At 39.2% G+C, this 24,735-nt stretch overlaps 2 protein-coding genes across 3 annotated transcripts; one reads left to right on the top strand and one right to left on the bottom strand.

Moving 5' to 3' along the window:
* Positions 1-240: 240 nt before the first annotated feature.
* sybu (syntabulin (syntaxin-interacting)) lies at positions 241-13,407 on the bottom strand. Of its 2 annotated transcripts, XM_022673727.2 has the most exons (8): positions 13,183-13,407; positions 7,120-7,164; positions 6,784-6,964; positions 6,373-6,573; positions 4,824-4,926; positions 3,716-3,859; positions 2,532-2,687; positions 241-2,021 (listed from the first exon to the last, which is right to left on the bottom strand). In XM_022673727.2, the coding sequence occupies exons 2-8, from the start codon at positions 7,141-7,143 to the stop codon at positions 839-841; spliced, it is 1,992 nt and encodes a 663-aa protein (XP_022529448.1). In that variant the 5' UTR covers positions 7,144-7,164; positions 13,183-13,407; the 3' UTR covers positions 241-838. The 2 variants fall into 2 exon arrangements, with proteins under 2 accessions (XP_022529448.1, XP_022529449.1); XM_022673728.2 differs by lacking the exons at positions 6,373-6,573; positions 6,784-6,964; positions 7,120-7,164; positions 13,183-13,407 and adding an exon at positions 5,200-5,577.
* A 4,094-nt stretch (positions 13,408-17,501) lies between these two features.
* gdf6a (growth differentiation factor 6a) lies at positions 17,502-23,955 on the top strand. Its single transcript, XM_007251830.4, has 2 exons — positions 17,502-18,116; positions 21,476-23,955. The coding sequence occupies exons 1-2, from the start codon at positions 17,768-17,770 to the stop codon at positions 22,345-22,347; spliced, it is 1,221 nt and encodes a 406-aa protein (XP_007251892.2). The 5' UTR covers positions 17,502-17,767; the 3' UTR covers positions 22,348-23,955.
* Positions 23,956-24,735: the final 780 nt, after the last annotated feature.

Genomic DNA, 24,735 nt, shown 5'->3' with positions numbered 1-24,735 from the left:
GCCACGTCTGCAGTGCTGCATGATTAAATACACAACCCCATATCATAAAAGGTATAAAAAACCTGTATAAAACTGTAAAAAGTATTTTAAAAATGTAGATTAACATGCCTCTGTGTTTGCAATCATGTGTTCACTCAGATCAATGTCTTAAAAATGTTTCAGTTTTTAATAACTGTAATATTAATATTGACCCATAGAAAAGCCGTGATTGATGGTAAAGAAAATAGGACCAAAGATAAATGGGGTTACCATGCTTTAATAATAAATATATTGACACATCTGATACAAACAGATATTGCACATAGCTCAGGCACATCAATCAATTCAACTGTACTGTAGCATTGGTCGTCTTTAGGGAAGAAGCAAGTGCACAAACAAACATGGAAAACGCTGTAACTTAAATGAACACAAACAGTAAGTTAGCTTTGGCTGAGGGGTTTTAGGCCTTTAGGAATGAACAAAACTACAAAAAAAAAAAAAAAAATTCAAAAGACTTAAACAGTCTCTAAACTTAATTTCCACTCAATTACGCTACAAAAAGCAACAAACTGACGATCTGGCAAAGAACAGCACAATAGTGACAAGACCACCTGCCCAGATGATCATGTCATGGCAAAAAGCAGTACAAACGTGAGGAAAACAAACAAAAATATCCCTTCAAGTTCACCATTTTTGCCCAAAATCATGGCAACTATACACAGTGCAAAGTATGTGTGCGAGCTGGAAGTCAAATAAAAAGTACAAATGTACACAAATATACAAAAACAAAAAAAATACTTTAAGTTTGATATCTAAGTGCTTTTGTTAGCTGTGCAGATCATTAGCGGTGAAAGACCTTTTACATGTGCGGCCCATGTGTGACGTGGCGGAGAGAGTGCAATCCCATGATGCAACACCCACGAATCAAAGCTGCAATGTTGTACACTGGTGCCCCACCGACTACACCGTGCTGAGAGTATAACCAGGCCACTGTGGGGAGAACCGGTGCAGCTACAGCCACCAGATCAACCAGGAAGCTGCTGCTCCAGTGGTTTTTCCCCACTACAGCCATACTTGCATTACTGCAGGTATCCTTCTCGCCAAAATCCAACTCCTCCATAAAGCCTGGATCCTTTTCCAGATCTGAGCAGCTCTGGCTTGAACCACTAGAATCTTGGGAAATCACAGCAGAATCGTTGGGAATGTGGTTGGACCTCTCTACAAAGCAGCCATCTTGAGCCTCTTGAGCTTGAGGTGGCACCTCTTGTTTGATCGGCTCCTCGGCTTGGAATATTTTGTGTTCCTGTGCTTTGGTAAACTTCTGGGGAATGTTGGAAGAGGGACTCATCAGGCCTGAAAAGCCAGTGTTTTGGATCTTTAGTAGCTGCAGGATAAGGGCTTGGAGATCAGGGGTGTACAGGACTTCCTCAGTTTGGACTGACTTTTCCTCACTAACAGACTCATCAGCAGACACCTTACTGGCGATCTGATCTCTTGTGCTCTTCTCTGTATCTTCCGAGATGCTCTGTACCAAAGTAGACAGTCCTGGAGGCTGGTTCATGAGCTTACCACTGCAGTCCTGGCTGGAACCCACAGCTGTAGATGTTAGAACCTTCTCCAGGATGTCCATCTGGTTGGCCATCTCATCGTTGACCAGCAGCCCGCTGTCTGCCATCTCCTCCACAGCCTGATCTTCCACGTGCAGATTCTCCTTCCCAGGCAAGGACTTCTCTGGAGAGTCACAGATGAAGTCCAGGGTGGGCTCATCGTGCAAGTTGGCACCACTTTGGGCGAGCTCCATGCTGTGCAGCAGGGACTCTAGCTTTCTGTTCTGGATGTTGATATCAATGAAATACTTCTGAATTCCTTTGTCCTTCTCCATCAGACTGTTCTTCATGGTCTCCACAACTTGTCGGAGCTGTTTGATCTCTTTCCGCGCCTCCTTAAGGGCCAGTTGAGCTTCCACGCGGTGACATTCCTCTTCAATCCAGTCTTCACGCATGCGGTCCAACTGGGACTTCAGTTCATGAACCTCAGAATTCCTGGTGGATTGAGAGAAGAAAAAAAAAAAAAAAAAAAAAAAAAAAAAAAAAATCACCTTTACTCTGGATACTTGAATTATTAAGATCAGAAAGCACACATACATAGTGTTAAAGGGATACGTTCCTTGAGGAACTGTGGAAGAACCTCTAAAAGGTCCTTAAATCCCTTTACCTTCCACTCAACCTATGGGTGAAACACTATACATTAAACATATTAAACTCATACTGATTGTGCCTTCTCTACCAGTTGGCAGAGGTGTGTTAGGTTAAAGAAATGCACTGTAGGTCACGATATGTGTCAGTAGTGCTATAGTTTCAGATGTTTTGATCAATTGAATTATGTATTTCTGATTTTATTTTTCTTCTAAAAAGCTTTTCTTCAAGATTCATCAAAAGCTCCACATAAGGGGTTCTTCCACATTTTTAAACTGAAGAACCCATAAATGTTCAAGAAACATTTTAATTTAACATTTAGAAGCAATATGCAAAAGTAGCATAAACAGGACTTACCGGTCATTAACTGTTTGCTCAGAATCTCTGAGCTTTGTCCTCAGGTGCCTAATTGTCACCTCTTTCTGTTGCAGAGGGGTCAGATATTGCTCTGGGTTGGGAGGCTTGATGCCATGATTGTCGCCGCATGAGTGATAACGTCCAGAAGAGGTCTTCCTGTTAAAACAAATAAAAAAAAGAAAATAAATTGCAGACATTTATTTATTACCTTATTGGTGCCAGAGATATCCAAGAAATGAAAATATCTAACAAACACTGAGCAAAGCAATGATAAAAAAAACAATAATAGAGATAAAAAGAAAGAAAGAAAAAAAAAATTATATATATATATATATATATAAATAAATAAATGTGCAGCATTGTACAGAATAATTACACTGAGGAAAAATGTACCATCATGTACGACATTTGTCCAGCCATTAATATCTGCAGTTAACCAAAGTATCAAATGTAAGTCACTATCAGCACATTTGTGTTAAAAAACAGAAGAAAGAAAATAAAGAGAGGATACATTGGCTTAAATATGTAGATCACTGGTTTGGGAAGCAGGCAGTGGAGCAGGGATTAGAACAAAATATACCAGTGACCTGCTAATTTTGCTTTAAAACCATTTTTTTCAGCTCTGCCAGAAACAGACATGCAACCCAGTCAAGCATTACTAATCAACACAAGAGAAATGGAGTCAAAGCTATAAAAAAATGAAAATAATAATACAGAAATACAAAATTATAATGGTTTAGAAACAGTAACCATTTCATTATTGGTTGTGCAAAATTCTATTACATCTATCTATGCTTCATTTTTGAGTGCAAAATCTTTTTTGCAGCTTTGGCAAAAAGAAAAATTCAAATTCTACAGCAAAACGCAACAAAAATGCATTGAAACATGAGAGCCAGCAGATCTTCCACACATACTGACTAGGTGCATGAAATATTCATATTCCTTCAAAAAACGGGTCCAAATAAACCTCCAAAACCTCATAGCAACATTCAGCAGCCACTGGCACAAAGTGAGAGAAGAGCATCTTCTAAATCTCTTCAGGAGCTTAGCAGAGCACAGCCAGGACTGATCTAATTCAGTCCTTTACATAGATGTGGTAGAAAGTATAATGCCTGATACACACACACACACTGAATACATAAAATATCTGCAGGCTCTGAGACTCTATATACTGTATTTGTTACCTGGGGCTAGAGTTGCTGCTGATAGTCGAGGAAAAGGGGGTTTTGGGAGGTGTCCTGTATGGGGCATATAATTCTGAATCGCGATGGGCAGTGGGGCTTCCAGGGGGCTTAAACACAGGCTGACTCCTGATGTGGGGCAAATGACTAGAAAGGGAAAAAACATAAGGAAACAGGCCATGAGTAAATTCCACCTAATTATTATCAAATAATTTCTGTTTAGATGGCTGTCCACACTGTTCCCTGCAAAAAAAATGATTGGATATACATGTCCTGTTTCTAGGGGTTGCAGAAATGATGTTGACTAGAGTAACTTATTAACCACTGACACTTCTTGTAGATCGCAGCAAATCGATCGCTATGAATATGATGTGGTTTTCATCACATTGTGAGTGATGCAAAATATACTTTAAAATCCAATTGAATGTTCAGACTGAGATGGATCTGTACAAATCTAATTGTAATTGCATTTTAAAGCACCTCCATATATGATTTGTTAACTCATTTAAGTTGATCGTTTGTCCAGATACTCTCAAATCCATTTTTACAATTAATACAACAGTTAGTTTATAAATAAAACTATTGCCATTCTGCACACTTCAAAAAATTCCACCTAAACAAAAGGTTTGAATTACTATTTTTGTTGACAAAAAAAACAAATATCTGAGCAACAATACGTTTGAAGATTAACCAGCAAGAAAACAATTAGAGAAATGAAGAAAAATAAAATTAAAGTGCACACATTACTGTCACCAATCTCCAGGATTGCAATTTTACAGATGGAGGAAAAAAAAAAAAAAAAAAAAAAAAACCTTTCAATACAAGTCAATGTAAATGTTTCAATTTTAAGTAATTTCAGAACATTCACAGTGAGATAGTCATTGCAGTAAATTAGACAAGAATAAAGAACATTTTGGATTCTTAAATGAAGGTACAATTTCAGATAGAAGTTTTTTTTTTATTATCAAAATCATTTATTTTAATGCATTCATTTCATTTTACATTAATCTGATGTTGAACCACTTCAAAATTAAGAACTCTTGGAAACCCTAAAACTCAAAACAGACTATGCCAAGTAATAGCCAGCTGATGGTATTATAAGGTGTCTTACCTGCGTGTGGAGCAGCTCTTCTTGCCTGTGGAGTTGGTGGCTGGAGTCTCACGGGTCTTGAAGCTTCCAGTGCTACTGGAGGAGCTGAAATCTGCCTCACTGCCTGTAGCACAGGAAATAAAGCAGTTGTAAATGGCTTGACAAATGATACAGGCAAGTCTATGTACTCCTACATGCCCTCTAGCCTTCAGCCTTCTAGGCCTGTCTGAGGATAGCAGTATTTCTCTCTCACTCTTTATACCTAATATTACATCAGATAGCCCACAGCCCAAACCTTTCCTTGTTAACACTCCCACTTTCACTGCTGAAAACCATATAACTTTAAAATTTATACAATTATGTAGTTCTGGTCCTGTTTAAGAGCTCATATGCATACCGGAGAAGCATCTCTTTCCTTTAGACAAAATCATAATAATGTGTAAACTCTTAACTCGTGACAAACAAACAAAAACATACAACTGCTAAACCTAGCAATTCCTAAGTGTTGTGACAAAGTTTGACTGTTGGTCTACTTGGTCAGCCAATGAGAGAAGTTAACCACTTCTGATTGCACTGATTGGCTAGCTGCAGCCAACCTACCAATCACCCACCAATCACCAGCTGCCCAATCAGGCAGGCAACACCTGTTTCTCCATGCCTTGGTGCACCTGACAATGGTAACGTTGTGAAGCAGAGAACTTAAATCTTAAGGTGGAGAGTTTGGATGTTTGGTGCAAATGAACTCACAAAGAACATGTACTGCAATGTTTGGGTGGTATTTTAGATGGTCTACTTCAGTTTCTCTAGGATATATGGTTGGAAATTTGTTTCTAGATGGAGACACATCTGTACAAATCTGATAGTAATTACATTTCAAAAAATTATAAATAAAAATAAAATAACATTTTATTTATATAGCAAAAGTTGTCACAGAGCAGCTTTAAAGAGAAAAAAAACAGGTCCAAGCCTCTTATGAGTGAGAACCACAGTGATGCCAATTATTGTGGTGACAACAGTGGCAAAGAAAATCTCCCTTACATTAAGAGAGAGAAACCTTAGGAGGAACCAAAGGAAGCAATCCTCCTTGGGTCGACTCGGAAACCAAATCCTAATGTGGTTTGGATACAGTTTCCAAAAGTTGGATTTCATATGCTTTCTGGCTGTCCAGACTATCAAAATCTGGAAACAAAATCGGGTTAGCAGTCTAAACATAGACATTGGAATCTAATTTGAGCAGCAAAAGCACCCAGGCTGAGATGCATCTATATTAATCTGATTGTAATCATCTTTCAAACCATTTCCAGTTGTGGTTTGGATCCAATTTGTAGAATCAAAAATCAATCTGGATATAATCTAGAGATTCCAGAAGAGATAGGAGATCTGGCTGGCAGTCATTAACATAGCTTAAGAATGCACTGTCATACTTTACAATTTCAACATGTAGACAAGGTAAGTGGCCACAAAAATCCTGGTCAACAAAATTCCCAACCATTGCTTGTTACCTTAATTATCGAAAAATATCTTCTCCAAGTCGACATCAGTTTTATAATATCAGCTATTACTCTCTCACCTCTGTGCAGGGTAGAGGAGCGTTGCTGCTCCCTCTTGTGCTTCTGTGCTGGGACTCTCCATTCAGCCACCACATTGACATGGACCCTCTTCACCTTGGTCTTGCGCTCCCCTAATGGTGGCGACCCGAGTGGGCTGTTATCTGAACCAGATGGGGTCTTGGCTGGAGAGGCACACTGACTGCTTGGGCATCCTGTGTCATCTGGGAAGACCGGTAAACAGACCTCTAATGTGTTTGCTGGCACATGCCCATCCTCCAGTATAGCAATGGTTTTCAAGAAGATATTATCAATTCCTTTACAAAGGATGTACAAAATATGCTTTGTCTAAGTAGTCTTGGGTAGGACAGAAAACCTAGAAAGTGTAGTTTGGTTGCACTGCTATGTTTTATGGATGTATCTAATCAACCTACCTGATGAGAAGCTGTTGGGGCTGATGGTTCTCTTTGAGTGTACTGTGCTGGTGTCGCAGTCTTTGCTCTCCTCTTCAGAAAATGGCAGCTCAGAAATGGGCGATCCTTTAGGACGGAAGGGTTGAAGGACTAGGCGGGGAATGCGACTGCGAACACTTTTCTTCCCTGATGGTTTCTTCATCTGTAATGGATACAAAAATCAATTACTGAGTCCTGATACAGCTATTTTTATTACCACTTAGGCTTATGTTGTGGTTCTTCACTATACTGACATTGCCTGAGGAGATACTGAGGTTCACAATTAGAAAAGATCATTGTGTATAAATTGGTAAGCACCTCGTATTCCTGGAATGGGATCATGTTGCTTCTGCTTTGATAGATCTGTCAGAAAGAAAAGAAACAGTTAGATGGTTGGATGTGCGGAAACATAAAAAATACAACTCACAGGGTTTTTGGCTTGGCTGTAGCTGTAGTAAGACATATTTTGGTAATTGTGCATACACTATGGGCCTCTAGACCCATTCTACCTTGTTTTAACTCACTCTGCCTCACTCTTATCCAGATAACAACAAAAATAGTATTGTTCTCTCAAACTACAATTATGCTACATCATTGGATTACACTGTGCAGTTTACAACCAAAACAAATATGAGAAAAAAGTATAATACAGGCTATAAAGAAATGTGTTGTCAATCAGATTTTGTTGAAACTTTTGCTCAATCAACTTGATCACAAATATCAAAAGTCTGACTGAAACTTTCATATGTTTTGCATTTTTTCCAGTGAAGTAATTTATGTCACTTTGTAATAGTTTCTGCATTCAGAGCTTTATTTTTGAAAATAAGACATTAAGTTCTTCCGTTCTGTTTGAGTAGTGAATACTGTATGTTTTCTTGTACAGCATATTTTTCAAATGTTTTTCAAAACTCTTTCTAATCAATACATTCTGCTACTTTAGGTGGTGTAGCTTGTCTAGTCCCTGTATAGAAGTATCGCCAATAGAATATAAATAAACATGAACCTACATGAAGTCCCCAGGAGAGACAATTACTCAAACAAAATATCTTGACTTCAGAAGAAACAATGAAAGAGCAGAAGTCCTAAAACCATAGAATAATTGTACTGTTCTCCTATTGTGTTCAGTACTACCTTTTTGTTAGATGTTACTGAATATCGTTTACCATGTTTACTTTATTTTGATAGTCTGGATGATCTACTTTATCAAATATTTGTTATTCTTTCATGTCCTAGCAGAAATGGAGGGTGATTCCCCATTACAGGATGACAACTGTTGGCTGCATAGGTTTAATCTTGTTTGTGGCTGGTGCAACAGATATAATGGAATACCAATGGCAACCAAAGGACAAAAGGTTTTCCAGCAGGGGTGTAATGGTATGGTATGGGATACCTTAGCAACCACTAGGTTAGCAGTAATCAAGATATCAGATAACTAGTTGAAACAGTATGAACAGTAATCTCAGATACAAGTTAACCTTTAAGCATTTACCTAACATTTAACTAGCTTTGATTCTTTGATTGCATTGTCAAATATATTGGAGTTTATTTGCAAGTAAAAATTTATCAAATGTCATTTAAAAACACTTCTACTAAAATCACTGATTTTCCTAGACTTTCCTAGGCTTCTTGATGATCTCACACTCTCACACATTCTGCTGTCAAGCTGCTGTGTCATGTCTGAGCCCCTCTGGCTTAACACTTAAAACAGCAGCATGACCTCATTCTGTTACTCACTGGTGAATTGAAAGACTAAAGACTCCCCAACCAGTAAAGATATGCAGTAAAGGCTGTTCCTCAGCTTCGACTGCACCGTGCACAGTGCATACTTTTGGCTTATTTATAAATCATAGTTCAATAATTCAGTATTTGTAGATTTGTAGAGCAGTTGATGGGGTCTGATGATGATGTAACTTAGTTGCCTATTCTCACAGGATTGTGGTCATCTTGTAAAAGCAGTGGTTATATAAAAGGCAGAAATGCTTCATTGCGTATGATGTAACCAATCCCGTCATGTCATGAGTTTATCGCATCACTGACTCTTACTTCATCTCCCTTTAGATGCATATGTTCGTATATGTACATAGCAAATAGGAAGCATATCAGACATCTATAAATATGGATTACTTTCATCTTCATACTGTATCTCTCTCACATATTAACACATCAGTCTGTTTTTTATGTATGCAGAATTTTAACAATCAGAGCACATACATACACTCTTTAGAAAATGAGTTCTATAGACAGATATTATAGCAGTCAAAAAAACTTTTATCATCTCAACCTATTTTAAAAGTTCCATACTGGGGGCTCTGAGTGGTCCAGCGGGCTAAGTGCTACCACTATGATTAGGAGATTGCCTGTTCGAATCCTGTTTATGTAGCTTGTCATCAGCTACCAGAGTCCTGAGAGAGCACAGTTGTCCTTGCTCTATCTGGGTGGGTAGATGGCGCTGTTCCCTGCATTACTCCAAAGGGTGATGTCCCCAGCACAAAGTGTCTGTGAGCTGATGTATCAGAACCGAGTGGTCACTGCACTTTCCTCCAAGTGCGCTGTGATGCTACTTGGTACAATGCTGCATCAGTAATGCGTCGGAGGAGGCATGTGCTAGTCTTCATCCTCCTGGTGTTGGGGCATTACTAGTGATAGTGGAAATCCTAATGAGTGGGTTGGGTAATTGGCTGTGTAAATTGGGGAGAAATTGGGGAAAAAAATAGAAATAAAATTATTTTAAAAAACGTTCCATACTGATTAATGTATTTTTAAGTTAAGTGTATAGTGTCAGTTTTATGATTGAAAAACATGGAAATATATATGCATTAAAGCATCAGATCTTAAGATGTTTTTTAAAGGTATTCTTAAATGAGAAGTGGGTGAAATATTCTAATAAATGACTTTTGCTATCATTCATATATATATTCATTTTTAAAACAGAGCTGTCTGGTTGTTCCCAGGAGTTTTTCTGACAGCGTTTTACTGCTGGTTGCTGGAGCAACTGTGGCACTGCTGTCGGCGCTGATACAAGAGCTACTGTGAACAGAGAGATATCAAAATGGTTAACTCAGTCATTCTCTGCTCATTCACTATTAAAGTACAAAAAACACAAAATTAGAACTAAATAGTGCTGGCAAACTAAGAGAGAGAACAACAGACTCACTAAAGTTGTTAAATTAATCTGCTTTAAAAGGAGAGGACATCACAGTGTATGTTTACTGCATGCTCAGTGCAACTCTGTACTGTCACTTTAAAAAAGGTATGTGGTATGTTGACAGTGGTATGTTGATACAGTGCATATAAAGTATTTTGAATTAACATTATTACGCACACTTGGGTCCTATCTGCACCTGGACCTGTAAATGGTAATTATTAAGAACTATTTGATTTTGTCAAAGTGTCTATTTTGATGTGCAACTTTTCTCACCTGGTACATGTTTATTTTAAAATTACATTTTAATATATACCCATATTATGTTTTTTGTTTCTCTACTCACAATGTATTTTATGTTATTTGCTCTTTCTGAGGTTTTATTTAATTGTGCAAAACAATGGAATGAGCAATGAGTGCTGTACTCTCATTAATAGTTGATATTTAATATTCATTGCCTGTTTTTCACAGTTTTTCACAGTGAACTACAGTTGATTCTATAACCAGAACTAAACAAGTACAGGTTACATTTTCTATGACTCATGTCTTCTTATGTAACACACTTGAGCAAGTAGAGCACATTTATTTATTAATAATTCATTTTAAATTTCAAATCAACTTTACATAATTTGCAGATTAGCTGATGAATAGCAAGATACAGAGAATATCATGCTGATATGGAAACATTTTACCCATCCCATTTGTTTTTTAGACAGTCATGAATGCATTGCATACAGTATCCAGATGATAAAAATTGTTTTACTTGCTAATTTCTGAATTTAATGAAGTGGTGAATTTGTCTTATGCTTTTCACATTTTATAGTCTTACTAGTGGGAACAACAAAACACATAAACAATCCTTTTAACTCTTTATCTACTGATGCCTTTTTTGCTTGTTTTACCAATCATTTTCTGTGCTTTTTTTTCCCAAAGTACTTGTTTTTTTACAGTTTCAGCTTTCATTTTCTTCATTTCTTTGTCTGCATTAGTAAAAAAAAAAGGAGGATTAACATTTGACATTTATTTGTTCGCTACATACAACATTAATGTAGCTATTAGACTACTTCAGTATGCTTCAGCATATGGCACAGAATCATGATGCAAGTTAGAGATTATTAGGTTCTGGACCTTGGCGTGAGACCTTTTTGGATTTTAATCAAATAACCCTCTCCTGTTGCATCGACCAAGAACCCATTACATTTACATTTAAGCATTTGGCTGATCCTCCTATCTGGAGCAGGTAGGCAAATGTTGCATTCAGAGGCTTGCCCAATGACTTTTATTGGTGTTAAGTGGTGTGAACTTTCCTGAATGGGAAATCAAACCTTAATTATAAAGAAGACAGTGTTGTTATCCACTACACTACGCAACCCACAGTGGACCTATCCTGTTTTGTCATCTGTTTGCTTGTTTTTTTTCCATTTTCTCCCCAATTTACACAGCCAATAACCCAACCCACTCATTAGGACCCCAACATCAGGAAAGTGAAGACTAACGCATGCCTTCTCCGATACATCTGAAGTCAGCCACCGCTTCTTTTCGAACTGCTGCTGATGCAGCATTGCTGAGTAGCATCTCAGCACGCTCGGAGGAAAGTGCAGCATCTCGGTTCAGATATATCAGCTCACAGATGCCCTGTGCTGATCTACATCACCCATAGGAGTGATGAGGGGAAAGAATGCCTTTTATCGTCCCTGAAAGAGTAAGGCCAATTGTGCTCTCTCAGGGCTCCAGCAGCTAATAGCAAGCTACATAAACAGGATTCGAACAATCTCCCGACCGGCAATCTCCCAATCATAGTGGCAGCGCTCAGCCCGCTGAACCACTGGACCACTTGAAGCCACCTCTTTGCTTTTATTGAGTATTGATGCAACAATGTATGTCGACTATTCAACACCAACTGCAACAGTCAACAGTCTATAGATGATTAACAATCCATCAGTTCTAGTTTTTCTAGTTCTTGGCTCATGTCTAGAACTTGGTCATGTGTTCTGGATTAAGTACTTGGCAGAGCACCACAGACAAACTGACGAATGAATGTTAGTCATGCTATAATGATGTACTCTCATTTATATTTCATATTTATTGCTTGAGAGTTCTTGAGAGTCTTCTGTATTTTTTATAATCACAGTAGACTGCAGATCTTTTGATGATTCTATGATTTTATGATTGTCTTCTTATGTAATGCACTTTAAATTAAACTCAACAACATTTTAACCCATCCCCGTTGTAGCCAAAAGGTATATTCGATATTCTGCATCACTGAACTAATAAGCAGTACATTTTTTTATTATATATTTTCATTTAAAAGACAGACAGTTTTGGAACATCGCGTTCTTGACACATATTCAGTTTATTTTTATAATCTTTACTGGTGCAAAAAACATTGGTGCAAAAAATGATTTTCACTGCAAGATACTCTTTTGTACCTCTATATTAGGGTACAGCCCCAGCGACAAACTTTGTACTCTTTTAAGTAGAAATCTGTTCATATTTCTTTAGTATATACTGAATTTATTTTTGTTTGTTTTATTAAACATTTTCTAGCTCTGCTAATGAATCATGAACGAGCAAAATATGGTTATTTGTTGATACAGCCATTTATTTTGACAGGTGCAACTTTGTTTGTCTTAATCTTCTTTGTTCAGATTAAACAACAGGAGGATCGTCACATCCCAATAGTCAAAAAACGTGCACCCGTATTATTATTATCATTATTATTACTATTATTATTTTATTTTTTTATGTTGTCTTCTATTGTTGACACTTGCAGAACTAACTGACACCATTCCAGCGCATCAGCTTATAATACAACAATGGTATCTGTCTACCATCTGTGATAAACAACCAACGTGTCTTGGTCTCACGTGGTCTGGAACACTGTGTACACTTCGAGTGCTGTCCAGGACCCCTGGTGCTGAAGCTGTGGTAACTGCGTGGCAACCTGCCCCACCTAATACTGTGTTTTTACCAGCTCAAATCATACCCATGATCGTAACCATGAACATTTCGGAATTTCGGAATTGCGCAAATGACGATGTCGGATAAGCATGATTATTCTGTCTTATTTTTCTTTCATGCGTCATACTCTTCTGTAACATCGCTTTCTGTTATTTCCTCAATCTCAGAGTTCTAAAGCTTTTAAGTTTCAATACAAAAATGCTCAGACATCCCATACACACCATGACAAGTGTCCAAACAGCAGTAAATGTTATGACGCAGTAAGGAAAAGCACTTGCCTGAGCTGTAGTTGTAGGATGAGGATGGGTCGGTGTGGTGAAGATGCGCAGCTTCCCTCAGTCTGATTCCCTCAGTCAATCTCCAGCTTTGTTGTTTGATGGATTATGTATCGTCCTGCCCCTCTTACATATGAGATGGTCTACGAGATGATCTCTCCTGCTCTGGTTGGTCAGACCAGGAGATCGCACTTTCTCTGGGAGCTGCGCTGCTTCAGGGCTGAATATGACTGAGGTGCCAAGTGTGTTATGTAACACAACAAGGCTTAACTCTTACTGTACCAGCAGCATCAGCAGGAGCAGCAGGCTCAGGTTCAGAGGCTTGGTGCTAAAGATGGAGCAGCTTAGCTCAAAAGCTTGGCTGTGTCTCAGCTCTCCATGGTGCTGAAGTTCTATACAGTAAGTAGCTAATTACTGTATATGGCTCAGATTTAAATAGTGCTTATAGTTTTATGGATGTGAGAAAAAATAGACTATACGTCCTTGTTCACCACACAAATACACACTGTGCAAATGCACCCTCAAAAAGCTACACCATGATCCATCAGGTCCAACCTTGTCCCTTAAAGCGTGGAGAAAAACAACTGCAGGAAAGGAAATTAATATTAGTATAAATATTCCCCTTATCTAAAAAAAGACTGGGGTGGTTTGCCGCCATCTCAGGGGCAACAATGGTAACACCCCATTATCCTAATTTTGCACCGTTTATTCTGAAACTGTAGACAACAATTGCTAAGCTGTTGTTTTGTTTCTTTTGTCTTTGTTTATGATTTTTTTGTTTATTATTATTCACCCAAACAAGACGTCCTATCATCACGACAGCAATCATCACCAACAAGTAGCATTGACTATTGTATGCTGACAAACTGTAGCAAGCTGTAATCTAAAATCATTTGATAAGACTATAAAATACGAACCTACGTTGCGAACTGAGAGACTGTTTCTCCAGTAAAAAAAAAAAAGGAGACAACGCCATCTGGTGGTAAATTCCAAAAATGAAGTGAAAATGAACAGACTCCTGAAAGATGAATAGACGGATATACACGTGACAATCTTCTGCCAGCCAAATGATGGGTTCTGTTCTTGCACGTGTACGCCACACACCCATAAGTGTGCAGACTCCCTTTTGACGCTATTTAGTCAATTCAGGCATGCTTTGAGGTACCTCGGAGCCTAGTAGCAAACTACACAGTCAATTTGCCAGTGTTAAATCAACACATTTTGCCAGTTGGATTTCAAGCGAGAGGAGTAAGAGGGTACTCTTTAAAAATACCCTCTAATTACAGTACATGCTGTAGGTGGCATTGAGGCATTTAAGTGTTGGAAGACCAGGTGGAAATGTTACTTAATATTTGTCATACCTTAACCTGTGTATTGTGTTTTTTTTTCTTTTTTGGTTCTATGTGCTCCAGTCCTCTCTTTTCCTGTCTTGTATTGCCAGCCATGTGCTTTTTTAAGGACATGGCCTTGTTTTGTTATTGTCCTGTCTCTGCCTAGCTACTTTCTATCTATCAGTGTTGTCACCTTATGTCTTGTTTGTAATCCCGCCCACTCGTTTACCAATCCCAGATGTTCCTCACCCTCCTTGTGTATTTGAGCCCCTCTGTCTCAGTGTTTGGTGCATAGGCCTATGTGTTACTAAAATGCTGTGTCTCGGTCTATGTGCGACTGATTTTGTTTCTTATTTTCTTAGTTAACCTTATTTAAATTACATTTAATTTGTTAATTCTTCTTAGTTTTGTTTTGTTTAGTTTTGAAAATATTAAGGCCTTGGGTACACTGGCAGACACAATGAGAGGGCAAAAGAGATAATGCTGCTTGGTGCCCCATGGTTACAAAAAAGCTCCCTATTGGGTGCTGTTCTTGTGTAAAAAAAAAAAAAAAAGATTGCATGCCTGGAGCCTATCCCAGCCGGCACTGGGCAGAGGGCAATATACACCCTGGACAGGCCACCAATCCATTGCAGTAGATGCTGTTCCTGCATCAACAAACTCCTTTTTAATGGTTGTTAGGAGTTATCTTGTGAGTGAAGTTGAACACTGGCCAGATCCTCATGAAAAGCTGACGTAATTGTAAAAGTTTAGGTGAGGCCTGATAGTGTGTGCCAAATGGATGGGACATTTGTGAAAGCATTTAACTTTACTTGGTCCACCATATCATGGGTGTACCAAAATCTGAAATAGAAAATTGACTTTTTCTATATTGACTCTATCAAGAATTTATGAATAGTCTGACCAGAAAATAATTGTTCCCCCCTTTGGATCCTCTTAAAGCCACTATCTGTAACTAGGGGTTCTATGACCTTTATTTAATATTTGGTCTAATTCTCAATGGTGCTACCATATTTTTGCAATGCTGATTTGAAGTGCTACAAAAATACATTTGAATTAATTTAAGAAGAGACAATTGTGGTTTCAAAAATAACCATGATTGTAGAAAAGAACCTTTAACTTTGTAAAAAAAAAAGCCTTTACATCAAGAAAAAAAGTAATTCTTTATTTTTTTTAGATTGTAGTGTAGTGAGAGTACAGAAAGCAATGCTAAAGCTTTCTTTCTCTCATCGAACAACATAATCAAGTTAAGATTTAATTTAACAAAAATAAATAGCAATCAGTTAACTATCAAAGTTCATACAAAGACTGATAGTTGGTGCCAGATGGATTGGACATTCTATTTCTGAAAATGTATGGGCATTTAACATTCCTCGATTTCTCCATACTTGTGTATCAGGAATACGTCATAGAAGGTATTACCACTCACAATTGACAGCGCAGCGGCTGATAATCATCATAACCGTCAGCATCTGTCTTGTCTAAAAGTGCCCCTTCTAACTGACAAGCGTTAAATCACATCCACATTCAATACAGAAGACCCCAAACATAATCTACAGATCAGTGCAGAGTTCTTTTTTGCTTCTATGCGACATTAAGTGTATAAAGAGCTTTCAATTTCTTTTTTTCAGAGAATTGTTAAGATTGTTGACCCTAGGCATCAACAACACACCCTATTAATTTCCAGGTTTAAAAATTATTGTCCCAAAGTTCCACAGCCTATTTAAAATAAATTATTACTTTTCCATGTTAGACATACAATTCAGAGAAAACGCCTTTTACTAAATATTTCCTTAAGTTAAGGCAAAATTACAGCCTGGTAAAGTTATTTTCCTAACGAACTTAAAGAATCTAGATACGTTATTTAAGAAACATAAGACGTGTTAACAAAGTGTATCCGATAGGGGGCAGCAAAATTACAGAAAACAGAACAGTGCTCATCCACTTTTAAGGCCTTTGCGCAGATAGATGCCCAACACTGCCAACAAAAGGTTTAAAAAAAAAAAAACCTTGGGAAATAATTATCTTGTAACTCATAAATGTTATCGTCTGCCGGTTTGTATGGTCGATACACACTCGCGCCCAGTCTCTTATAGACCTAATTTATTTAAAAAACAAATAGTTAGACTTAAGCATATTTCAAATACTAGAAGAATACCAACTGTTTTCTAACTTTTTATATAAAAATTCACACAGAAACTTTTGCTGTACAATAAATAACAGGTACTCTGTTACTCTTTCTTTTTATATTATTAGGCATCTTGTTGTTTAGCTGATATTTTATATAGGCTATTATATCTACTATTTATTATTTTTTTTATGTGATCCGACCCGATTTGCCGTAAATTACTGTGATACGTATGTGGCATAGTTTGAAGTTGGAACTTTTTACTTTTACTGTAACTTTTTTAAATAACATGACATATTGAATGAATATATAAATATATATTTTTAGTACACCCTTTAATTTTATTCTATAGATATGCCCCCGCTGTAACTTAAGTCTGTACAGGTGTAACTGTAAAAAGCTCACTGTATTTTTTTCTGTAACTTTTTTTTAAAAGTTCAGTCCACAGTGCAGCAGACTCCACTCAGACATGCACAGTAAAACTGGACATATGGACATTATGCACAGTCAGTTGTGCAGGTCTGTGTGTGAGGATGTGAGGATGTGTGAGCTGCAGCCGGTGCAGCAGATCAGTGAGTGACTGTTAACCCCTGTCAGCACTTTAGTCTTGGCCTAAAATCATGCTCCAGCCTCCCCTCCCTCACCGGCCCGGACGTCCGGGGTGTCTGATTCTCCCAGTGGACGCATTCGCAAGTGTGGAGAGAGAAAATGAGAGAGAGAGAGAGAGAGAGAGAGAGAGAGAGAGAGAGCAGAGTTCTCCGGGATGTGCGTATCTGTGTAGTCTGGGTGTGTGGTGGTGGTGGTGTTGGTGATGGTGGGTGGGGGGTGGTGTTGCGTCTCAGTCCCAGTCCAGGCAGCTCTTTCCTATACAACACAGAAGGGGGGCGTGTCCCAGTGCCCCTGCTCCCTCTCTCTCTCTTTCTCTCTCTATCATTCTCTCTCTCCTATAGAGGCAACGCGAGCGCACCGTACTGCTGATACGCAGCAGTTCTCGCACGCGGCCCGTATGCGTGTATGTGTGTGTAGTGTGTGTGTATAGTGCCTGTGTTTGTGTGTGTGAGTGTGTGTGCGTTTGCGCTTTGGAGTCACCGTGGAGAACTCTGGGGTGCAGCGCTGGCACCACATCGCCATGGACGCCGTGCGAGCAGCGGCTCTCTGTGCGCTCTTCTTCTTCCTCTGGAGTTTACCGTGCTGCCAACCGGCCGCCATCATCTCTTCCCCGGTGCTGCCGCGCAGGAGCAGGACCAGCAGGAGCGCTCAGGACACACACAGGACCCCCAAAACTCTCAAAGAGCCCGCCGCGTCCTCAGCAGCCGCGGCGCTCAGGGCCGAACTGAAGAGCGCCGTGGAGCCGCACGACTACATGCTCTCCATTTACAGGACTTACTCCGCCGCGGAGAAACTGGGGCTCAACGCCAGCTTTTTCCCCTCTTCAAAATCGGCCAACACTATCACCAGCTTTGTGGACAGAGGGAAAGGTCTGTCCTGTTTTTGCACTGTAAAATTTTCATTAGTTTTTGCGTTTTGCGTTTACATTTCATTATACAGTTTTTTTCTGCATTTTCTAAATTTCTTATCATACATTTTTACACTTTATCTTTGTGATTTGATTTATTGTTGAACGCAGACAAGCAAAACTGATTTTTTACACGTATTTACACTTGTGTATGCGGCCTGTTTACGGGGTTACAGCTTTAAAACAGGACTGATATTTTGTGCATTAAAACATTTACTCAAAAGCAACGAATGAAGAAAGTAAGAACAAAATTAACCAAAAAAGTACTGTTAAAATACATTTTTTATTTATTTTAAAAATATTTTAGAAACACCGAATTGAAGCGTATCGAGCTCTCACTGTTTGGGATCGGTTTGGGCCTAATTGTAAGACCGCCTTAGCCGAGTTTGGACAGTATGATTTTCTGTGGGTTTTACATTGACCCCCAACTACCAGGCCAATAAAACTCTAATTGGGAAGTTTTGTAAATGAAGGCAATACATTTTAAACATCAAAACGTGAAACATGGGAGCACTATTGCTCTAGGAGAAGGCTTTTTATTGATGTAAACTTTATTCTTTTTTGCGTGGACTCGGGTTTTAGAAGAACAGAGAGAACTTGCCTGTAGATTTATTTACACCGTTCAGTGTGCTTTTCCCCCCTGTTTTATGTATAGTGTTTGCATAAAAACATGATAAGTCAAACCTGATTATTCTGGTGTTATCTGGCATTAACAGTTCAAATTGACTCACATTAGTCTTTTTTTATTATTTCATAAAAAGAAGCATATTTGGTCAAAATGTGTTTGGATAATTTAAGAACGCCGCACAAAGCAGCTGTTTTGCTGACAGTGGTTTATTCGGAGTAGAAACCAGTAAAAGGAGCTGGTAGAACTGGTAAACAGGGGGAATAGAAGGGCGGCGAGGCTCGCTCTGTGTGCTGAGTCTGATGGGATGTGTCAGTGGCTGTGACCCTGTCCTGGAGCCTGCGCTCTTCGGACTATTTGAACTCACTGATCTCATTGAGTGTTCATGTCATAACATATCAAACACTGTCTGTTCTCCCGTAATGAACGGGTTCAGCCCGTGGCCCATCACCACAGAGGGGGACATGGCCGGACAGCAGGGCTCGGCCTGTCCTTAGGACTTCTTCGCTGCGCTAATTCGGAGAAAAAAATCGCTAGTTTAGAATTTTTTTTAGTGCTTTAATTTCTGCCAGTGATTTTTTATAGTTTAATAACTATTTGTGTTAGCTCGCTGGATGTCTTTTACGTTAAAGAAATATATATATATACGTTTTAAAAACAGTTAACCGTTTATACAACCTGTTGCCAGTAAGATGTTCTGTAAAATACAATAAATTTGCCAAAAAAATAATTTGACATATTTTTTAAATAAAACAATTATAGGCTGAAAAAGTAAATATTTAACAGCAGAACAATAGCTCATAATAACTAGTAATACATTGCGTGGGCGAACTCTATTACTTGTTAAGCGTTTTTGGCTCTTTAACCGACGCTTCGTCCAGCGCTGGATGCTATCAAAAATCATTTCCACGTTAAATTACGATAAGAGTCTAATCTTTACGTAGAGCTGGAAGGCATTTCCTCCGAGCTGATAAAGACATTTCCCCAAAAGTTGAACATCGTTATGGTCGCTGGATCAGACAAGAACAAACGGAATGTATGAAAATTACTTTTGGCACTTGAAGGAACTCATTAAAAACGCAGATGGTGAATGCTGGCCCCAGTAGCCACCCCACGAAAACTCTCTCTCTCTCTCTCTCTCTCCCTCTCCCTCTCCCCTTTCTCTCTCTCTGTGTCTTTCTCATTCGTTCTCCTTTCCTCTCTCTCTTCAAAATTCAGAGTAATTTTGAAATAGGTTAAATGGGCATTACAAATTGTTAAACTTTGAGTTTAAGACCAAGACACCAATTGCTTTAAAACACTTTTATACATGTATTCCTCTTCCTCAGCTCTTTCTTTTAGAAAACTCAGATTAAATAATTTTATAGTGAATAACTTAGAATCAACTACAACATTTTTTAACATTCATGTTAATAGAAAGGGCAAAATCAAACTTCAAAATGCAAACTTATTCGTTGCTTGTTGAGCTTATATTCGATCAATATTAAGTCTTTAAATGTTCAAATGTGAAATATATTTTATTATGTTTATGTGAACACAATCTATTCATTTAGGTTATTTTAGTAAAAAGACAATCATTTATATTTGTTTAAACCGTATCGTTGCTACGTGATGAAGTATTGAATTAAGCACAATCGAAAATAATATTTTCACTGATTTCAGTTTAAACTGAAGAAGGTATTGAAAAGTTTTTAAAAAGCTAAACACACAGCACGTACAGACGTTTTACCAAAGCGTGTGTGTTTAATGGTTATTGAAATGTGTTTGTGATGGTTTAGTGTTTAGTTGGTTGTAAAATGTTTTGGGACTACTGTCTGTACTGATGTAGACTAGGCCTCTGAATTCCTGGCGGGGAAAGAATGCATTAATTGTGCATTGTGCAGCAGTGTGTGGACAGCAGGCTATTTCTCTTATTGTCCGCAGGTCTCTCACCCTCTCCCTCTCTCTCTCTCTCAGACCCCATTCTGTCTGCGCCATCACAGAGAAAAATTCAGTCACATTTCAGTTGTATTTGTTAGTAGTGGAGTTATATAAGTATAAAATAGGTCCTGTTGAAGGGTTCTTATTTTGATGTGGGTGAAGAACAGGTACCACAATCTGATTTGCGTTCATGGCTCTCAACAGCAACCTAAAATAATCTGTAGGACTCGCAAAAAATTGGAAGAACAGTCGCTTAAATAATTTTAAACGGTGAAAAAACTGTATAAAGTGTAAAAAGGGATAGTTGTTTGTTTAAAATCATTATGTTTTTGGGACAGTTAGAGTGTAAAACAAGAGTTAGTAAAAGCAAACAAACAAATGAATTAAAGAATACATAAAGAAAATTAAGAAATTCGCAACAATAATAAAACTGAATTGTAAAAAAGAAAAATTGTAAAAAGGATTAAAATTCCCAATGGCATCGCCCAAACATAATAGCAATGTTTGCTAAAAGAGATTGTTTTTTTAAAGAATAGTAATACTTCTACTAATAATTATAATGTTATTAATATTAATGTTATTATTTTAGTGTAATTAAATTATATGATAAATAAATAATAGACTTATTACGCTACGTTTGCTTCGTATATCGTGTCTCTTTAGCTTTATTTTATTTAGCACTTAACGAAAAACAGTTATGGTCCATTAGTGTTGCCTCATCAAACACCCTAAAACTATGTCTGACCTCTCTCTCTCTTTCTTTTTTTCTCTCTTAGATGATCTCGTGCTCTCTCCTTTGCGAAGGCAGAAGTATCTGTTCGACGTTTCCACTCTTTCGTCCAAAGAGGATCTGCTGGGCGCGGAGCTTCGGCTGTTCCGCCAACTCCCCACGGACTCTGCCCCCCCTGACTCGGGCCTCTACACCCTCCACCTGTCCTCATGCGGCTCATCCAGCCCGCTGCACTCCAGCTCCCTACATTTGCCTGGCTCCCGCAAGGCGTCCTGGGAGGTGGTGGACGCATCGGGCGCGTTCAAAGGTAAAGGGAGTCCCACCGGTGGCCAGGTGTGCGTGGAGCTCTCCGTGACGCACGGCAAGTCGGAAGCTGAGCTCGACCTGAGGCAACTGGGCTTCGGCAGGCGCGCGCGGCCTCGGCGCCACCGGGCCATCCTGGTGGTGTACACGCGCTCGCGTAAGCGAGAGAGCCTCTTCAACGAGCTGAGGGAGAAGACCAAGGCAAGGGGCGACCCCCCGCCCGGGCTCAAGGCTAGGCGCAGGCGCAGGACGGCGCTGGGCTCCAGTCGCCACGGCAAGCGGCACGGCAAGAAGGCCAAGTCGCGATGCAGCAAGAAGGCGCTGCACGTCAACTTCAAGGAGCTCGGCTGGGACGACTGGATCATCGCGCCACTAGACTACGAGGCGTACCACTGCGAGGGCGTGTGCGATTTCCCCCTCCGGTCGCACCTGGAGCCCACCAACCACGCCATCATCCAGACGCTCATGAACTCTATGGACCCGGGGAGCACGCCGCCCAGTTGCTGCGTGCCCACTAAGCTCAGTCCCATCAGCATCCTCTACATCGACTCGGGCAACAACGTCGTCTACAAGCAGTATGAAGACATGGTAGTAGAACAGTGCGGCTGCAGGTAGCGTCAAACCCCCCCCACGCCAAAACGCCCCCGCAAATCCTAGTCCCCTCCACGGGAGGGGAGCTTTGTTACTTTTTAGGGCTGAGACGGACTCGCCTTGAAGAGAAAAACACCCGAAACTGACACACACACCCGCACACAGGTCAGTCGAAGCTGCTGAAACAAGACGTGTGGAAGTCCGAAATGCAAAAGGGAGTCCCCTAGCCGCTTCTTAGCATGGTTAGATGGTTTCTAGTCAGTTTAGGCTTATCTTTGGTAGAGAGGCCTTAAATAGCAGCACCAACCATTTATTTACACAACTACTACTAGCCCGTTCCACAATTGTTTACTGTAGCTATAGCTCGGTTTATTTCTCTACACGTTCACGTTACACAGCACACGCTGCAGAACGCGTAGAAAGACCTTCAAGTGGCTAGAATGGTATAGCGAAAGGCATGTGTGTAAAAATCTAGACGTGGGGATTTTGGATCTCCAGTACGTCTGTGGACTCACCGGAGGATGGAGTGATGGAATGACGGGGTGAAATAGGTGTTGGGGAGTGAAGGGGTGACGGACGGAGAGGTGATGAGGCACCTGTCCAACGCCCAGCCGTTGAGGGGATGAATACTCTTCTTACCTGTTGCTCTTGTCTGCTGTGGTGTCAGTGGTCAATGGTCAGTTCAAATGCTTCATCATCACGGCGAGACGATCATTCACTACCAAACCTTCTGAAAAAAAAAAAGCCAGAATTCCTGCTGCGTCTCTACAAACCCAATACTTGTAGAGAACTTCTTATTGTCTCAAATGATTGAAGAGACTGGGAACTCGATCACACCTTGTAGACTCTACAATGCGATCATGGACAAACACACTCGGGTAAAATGTTTTGTATTATGTTTGTTTTCGAAGTGCCTGGACTTTTGACTGTAAGGATCGCAGTGCCTGCTAAAACCTTCTCCTTGCCGGACTCTGAAGAGTCGTGGACAAAAACCGAAATCCTTCACTAAGCGGAAAGGAGTTAAAAACCCGTGCGCGCTCCCGTGTCTTCACTAAATGCACTTCACAGAGACTGACTGGCCAAGCCGTGTGGTCAGGAGCCTTCCCCCCACCCCCCACCTGACCATAGCGAGGAGGAAGACTCCTAAGCGAGATTATATTTAAATGCACATTAGCTTCGAATGCACTGTTGTTCATTATTTGAGCTGTAAATATTTGTATAGTTAAAAGGCTCTAAAAAGTGCGAGGAATGGAGAAATGCCCAGCCACATTTCTTTGTAAAATGTACATTTTTTTTAAATGCACTCAAATCGTTATAATTTCTATTCTATAATTATTTTATTATTTGTGATGTACAGAGTTTCATGATAATCGTGTATTTCTTACATTGATAAAAGAAAATTAATTTAAAAAATGTATTCAGTACTTGCTGAGGTTGAAAATACCAATATCAATGTCTACCTCATTATTGCATAGATTCTAAGTTTTGAGGTGCATTCAGTTAGAGTGTAAAGGTTTCTTTTTCAATTCTATATACAATATATCAATGGATAATAATCCACACTATTGCTGTACTAATAAAATGGAAAATGAATGATCTGTGTGTCGCTAATGACTCACAAAAACATGAAAATTTGTGAACGTGTTTGGTCAGTGCAGTCTCCTGTTTAATGCTCAGAATTTCTTTAGACAGAATAAATGAATGAGCCCTCAAACCTTGAGTTGACAATACATTTTACCATGATAATATCTGGGGCTATTTTAAATAACATAGAGTTCCGAGCATACTGTGCACCACCTTAGAAAAGGGGACCGTTTTATCACTTAAATTAAAATCTATGTAAATATTCATCAGCAGTGGTTATTTAGATCTATAAGTTTGTGGCTTACACTGACATGTCAAACATCAGTAGACATTGGATTAGAATTGTCCCATGAAAGCAGACGCATGCTGCACTGACCTGGGGGATATGTGTGTGAGGTTTCCAACATTGAATACAGATTTATGCCAGAGTTGCTTGAATTATTTGCATGAAAAGATTAGCCAGAAGCCGACAGTCAACAGTCATTTCCACCCACTGTGCTGTCCACTGTGAGTTGTAGTGCCATCCTCAAATAAATGAAAATGAATGAAAAATTGATAATAATATATTTAATTGATTGGATTTCCTTAATGTCCTTAATGTTTATCTAGCACCCACTTTCAGGTTTAAACTCCAATAATTCAATAATCCAATAATAAATAATAATCATCTTGCCAAAAGCATGTTCAGCCTTAGTCAAACGATAACACTTCATAATTTATACAGGTGTAAGCATTCACAAACTGTCCCCTGAGGACACTCTACATGATCAATTTACAAACTGCTGTCTAATGACATTTGGCCTGCCAGTGTAAAAGAGTATTTAATTT

Source organism: Astyanax mexicanus, chromosome 6, assembly GCF_023375975.1.
Source record: "Astyanax mexicanus isolate ESR-SI-001 chromosome 6, AstMex3_surface, whole genome shotgun sequence".
Lineage (NCBI taxonomy): Eukaryota > Metazoa > Chordata > Actinopteri > Characiformes > Acestrorhamphidae > Astyanax > Astyanax mexicanus.
The sequence above is the reverse complement of the archived record's forward strand: the minus strand, read 5'-3'. Positions and strand labels throughout refer to the sequence as shown.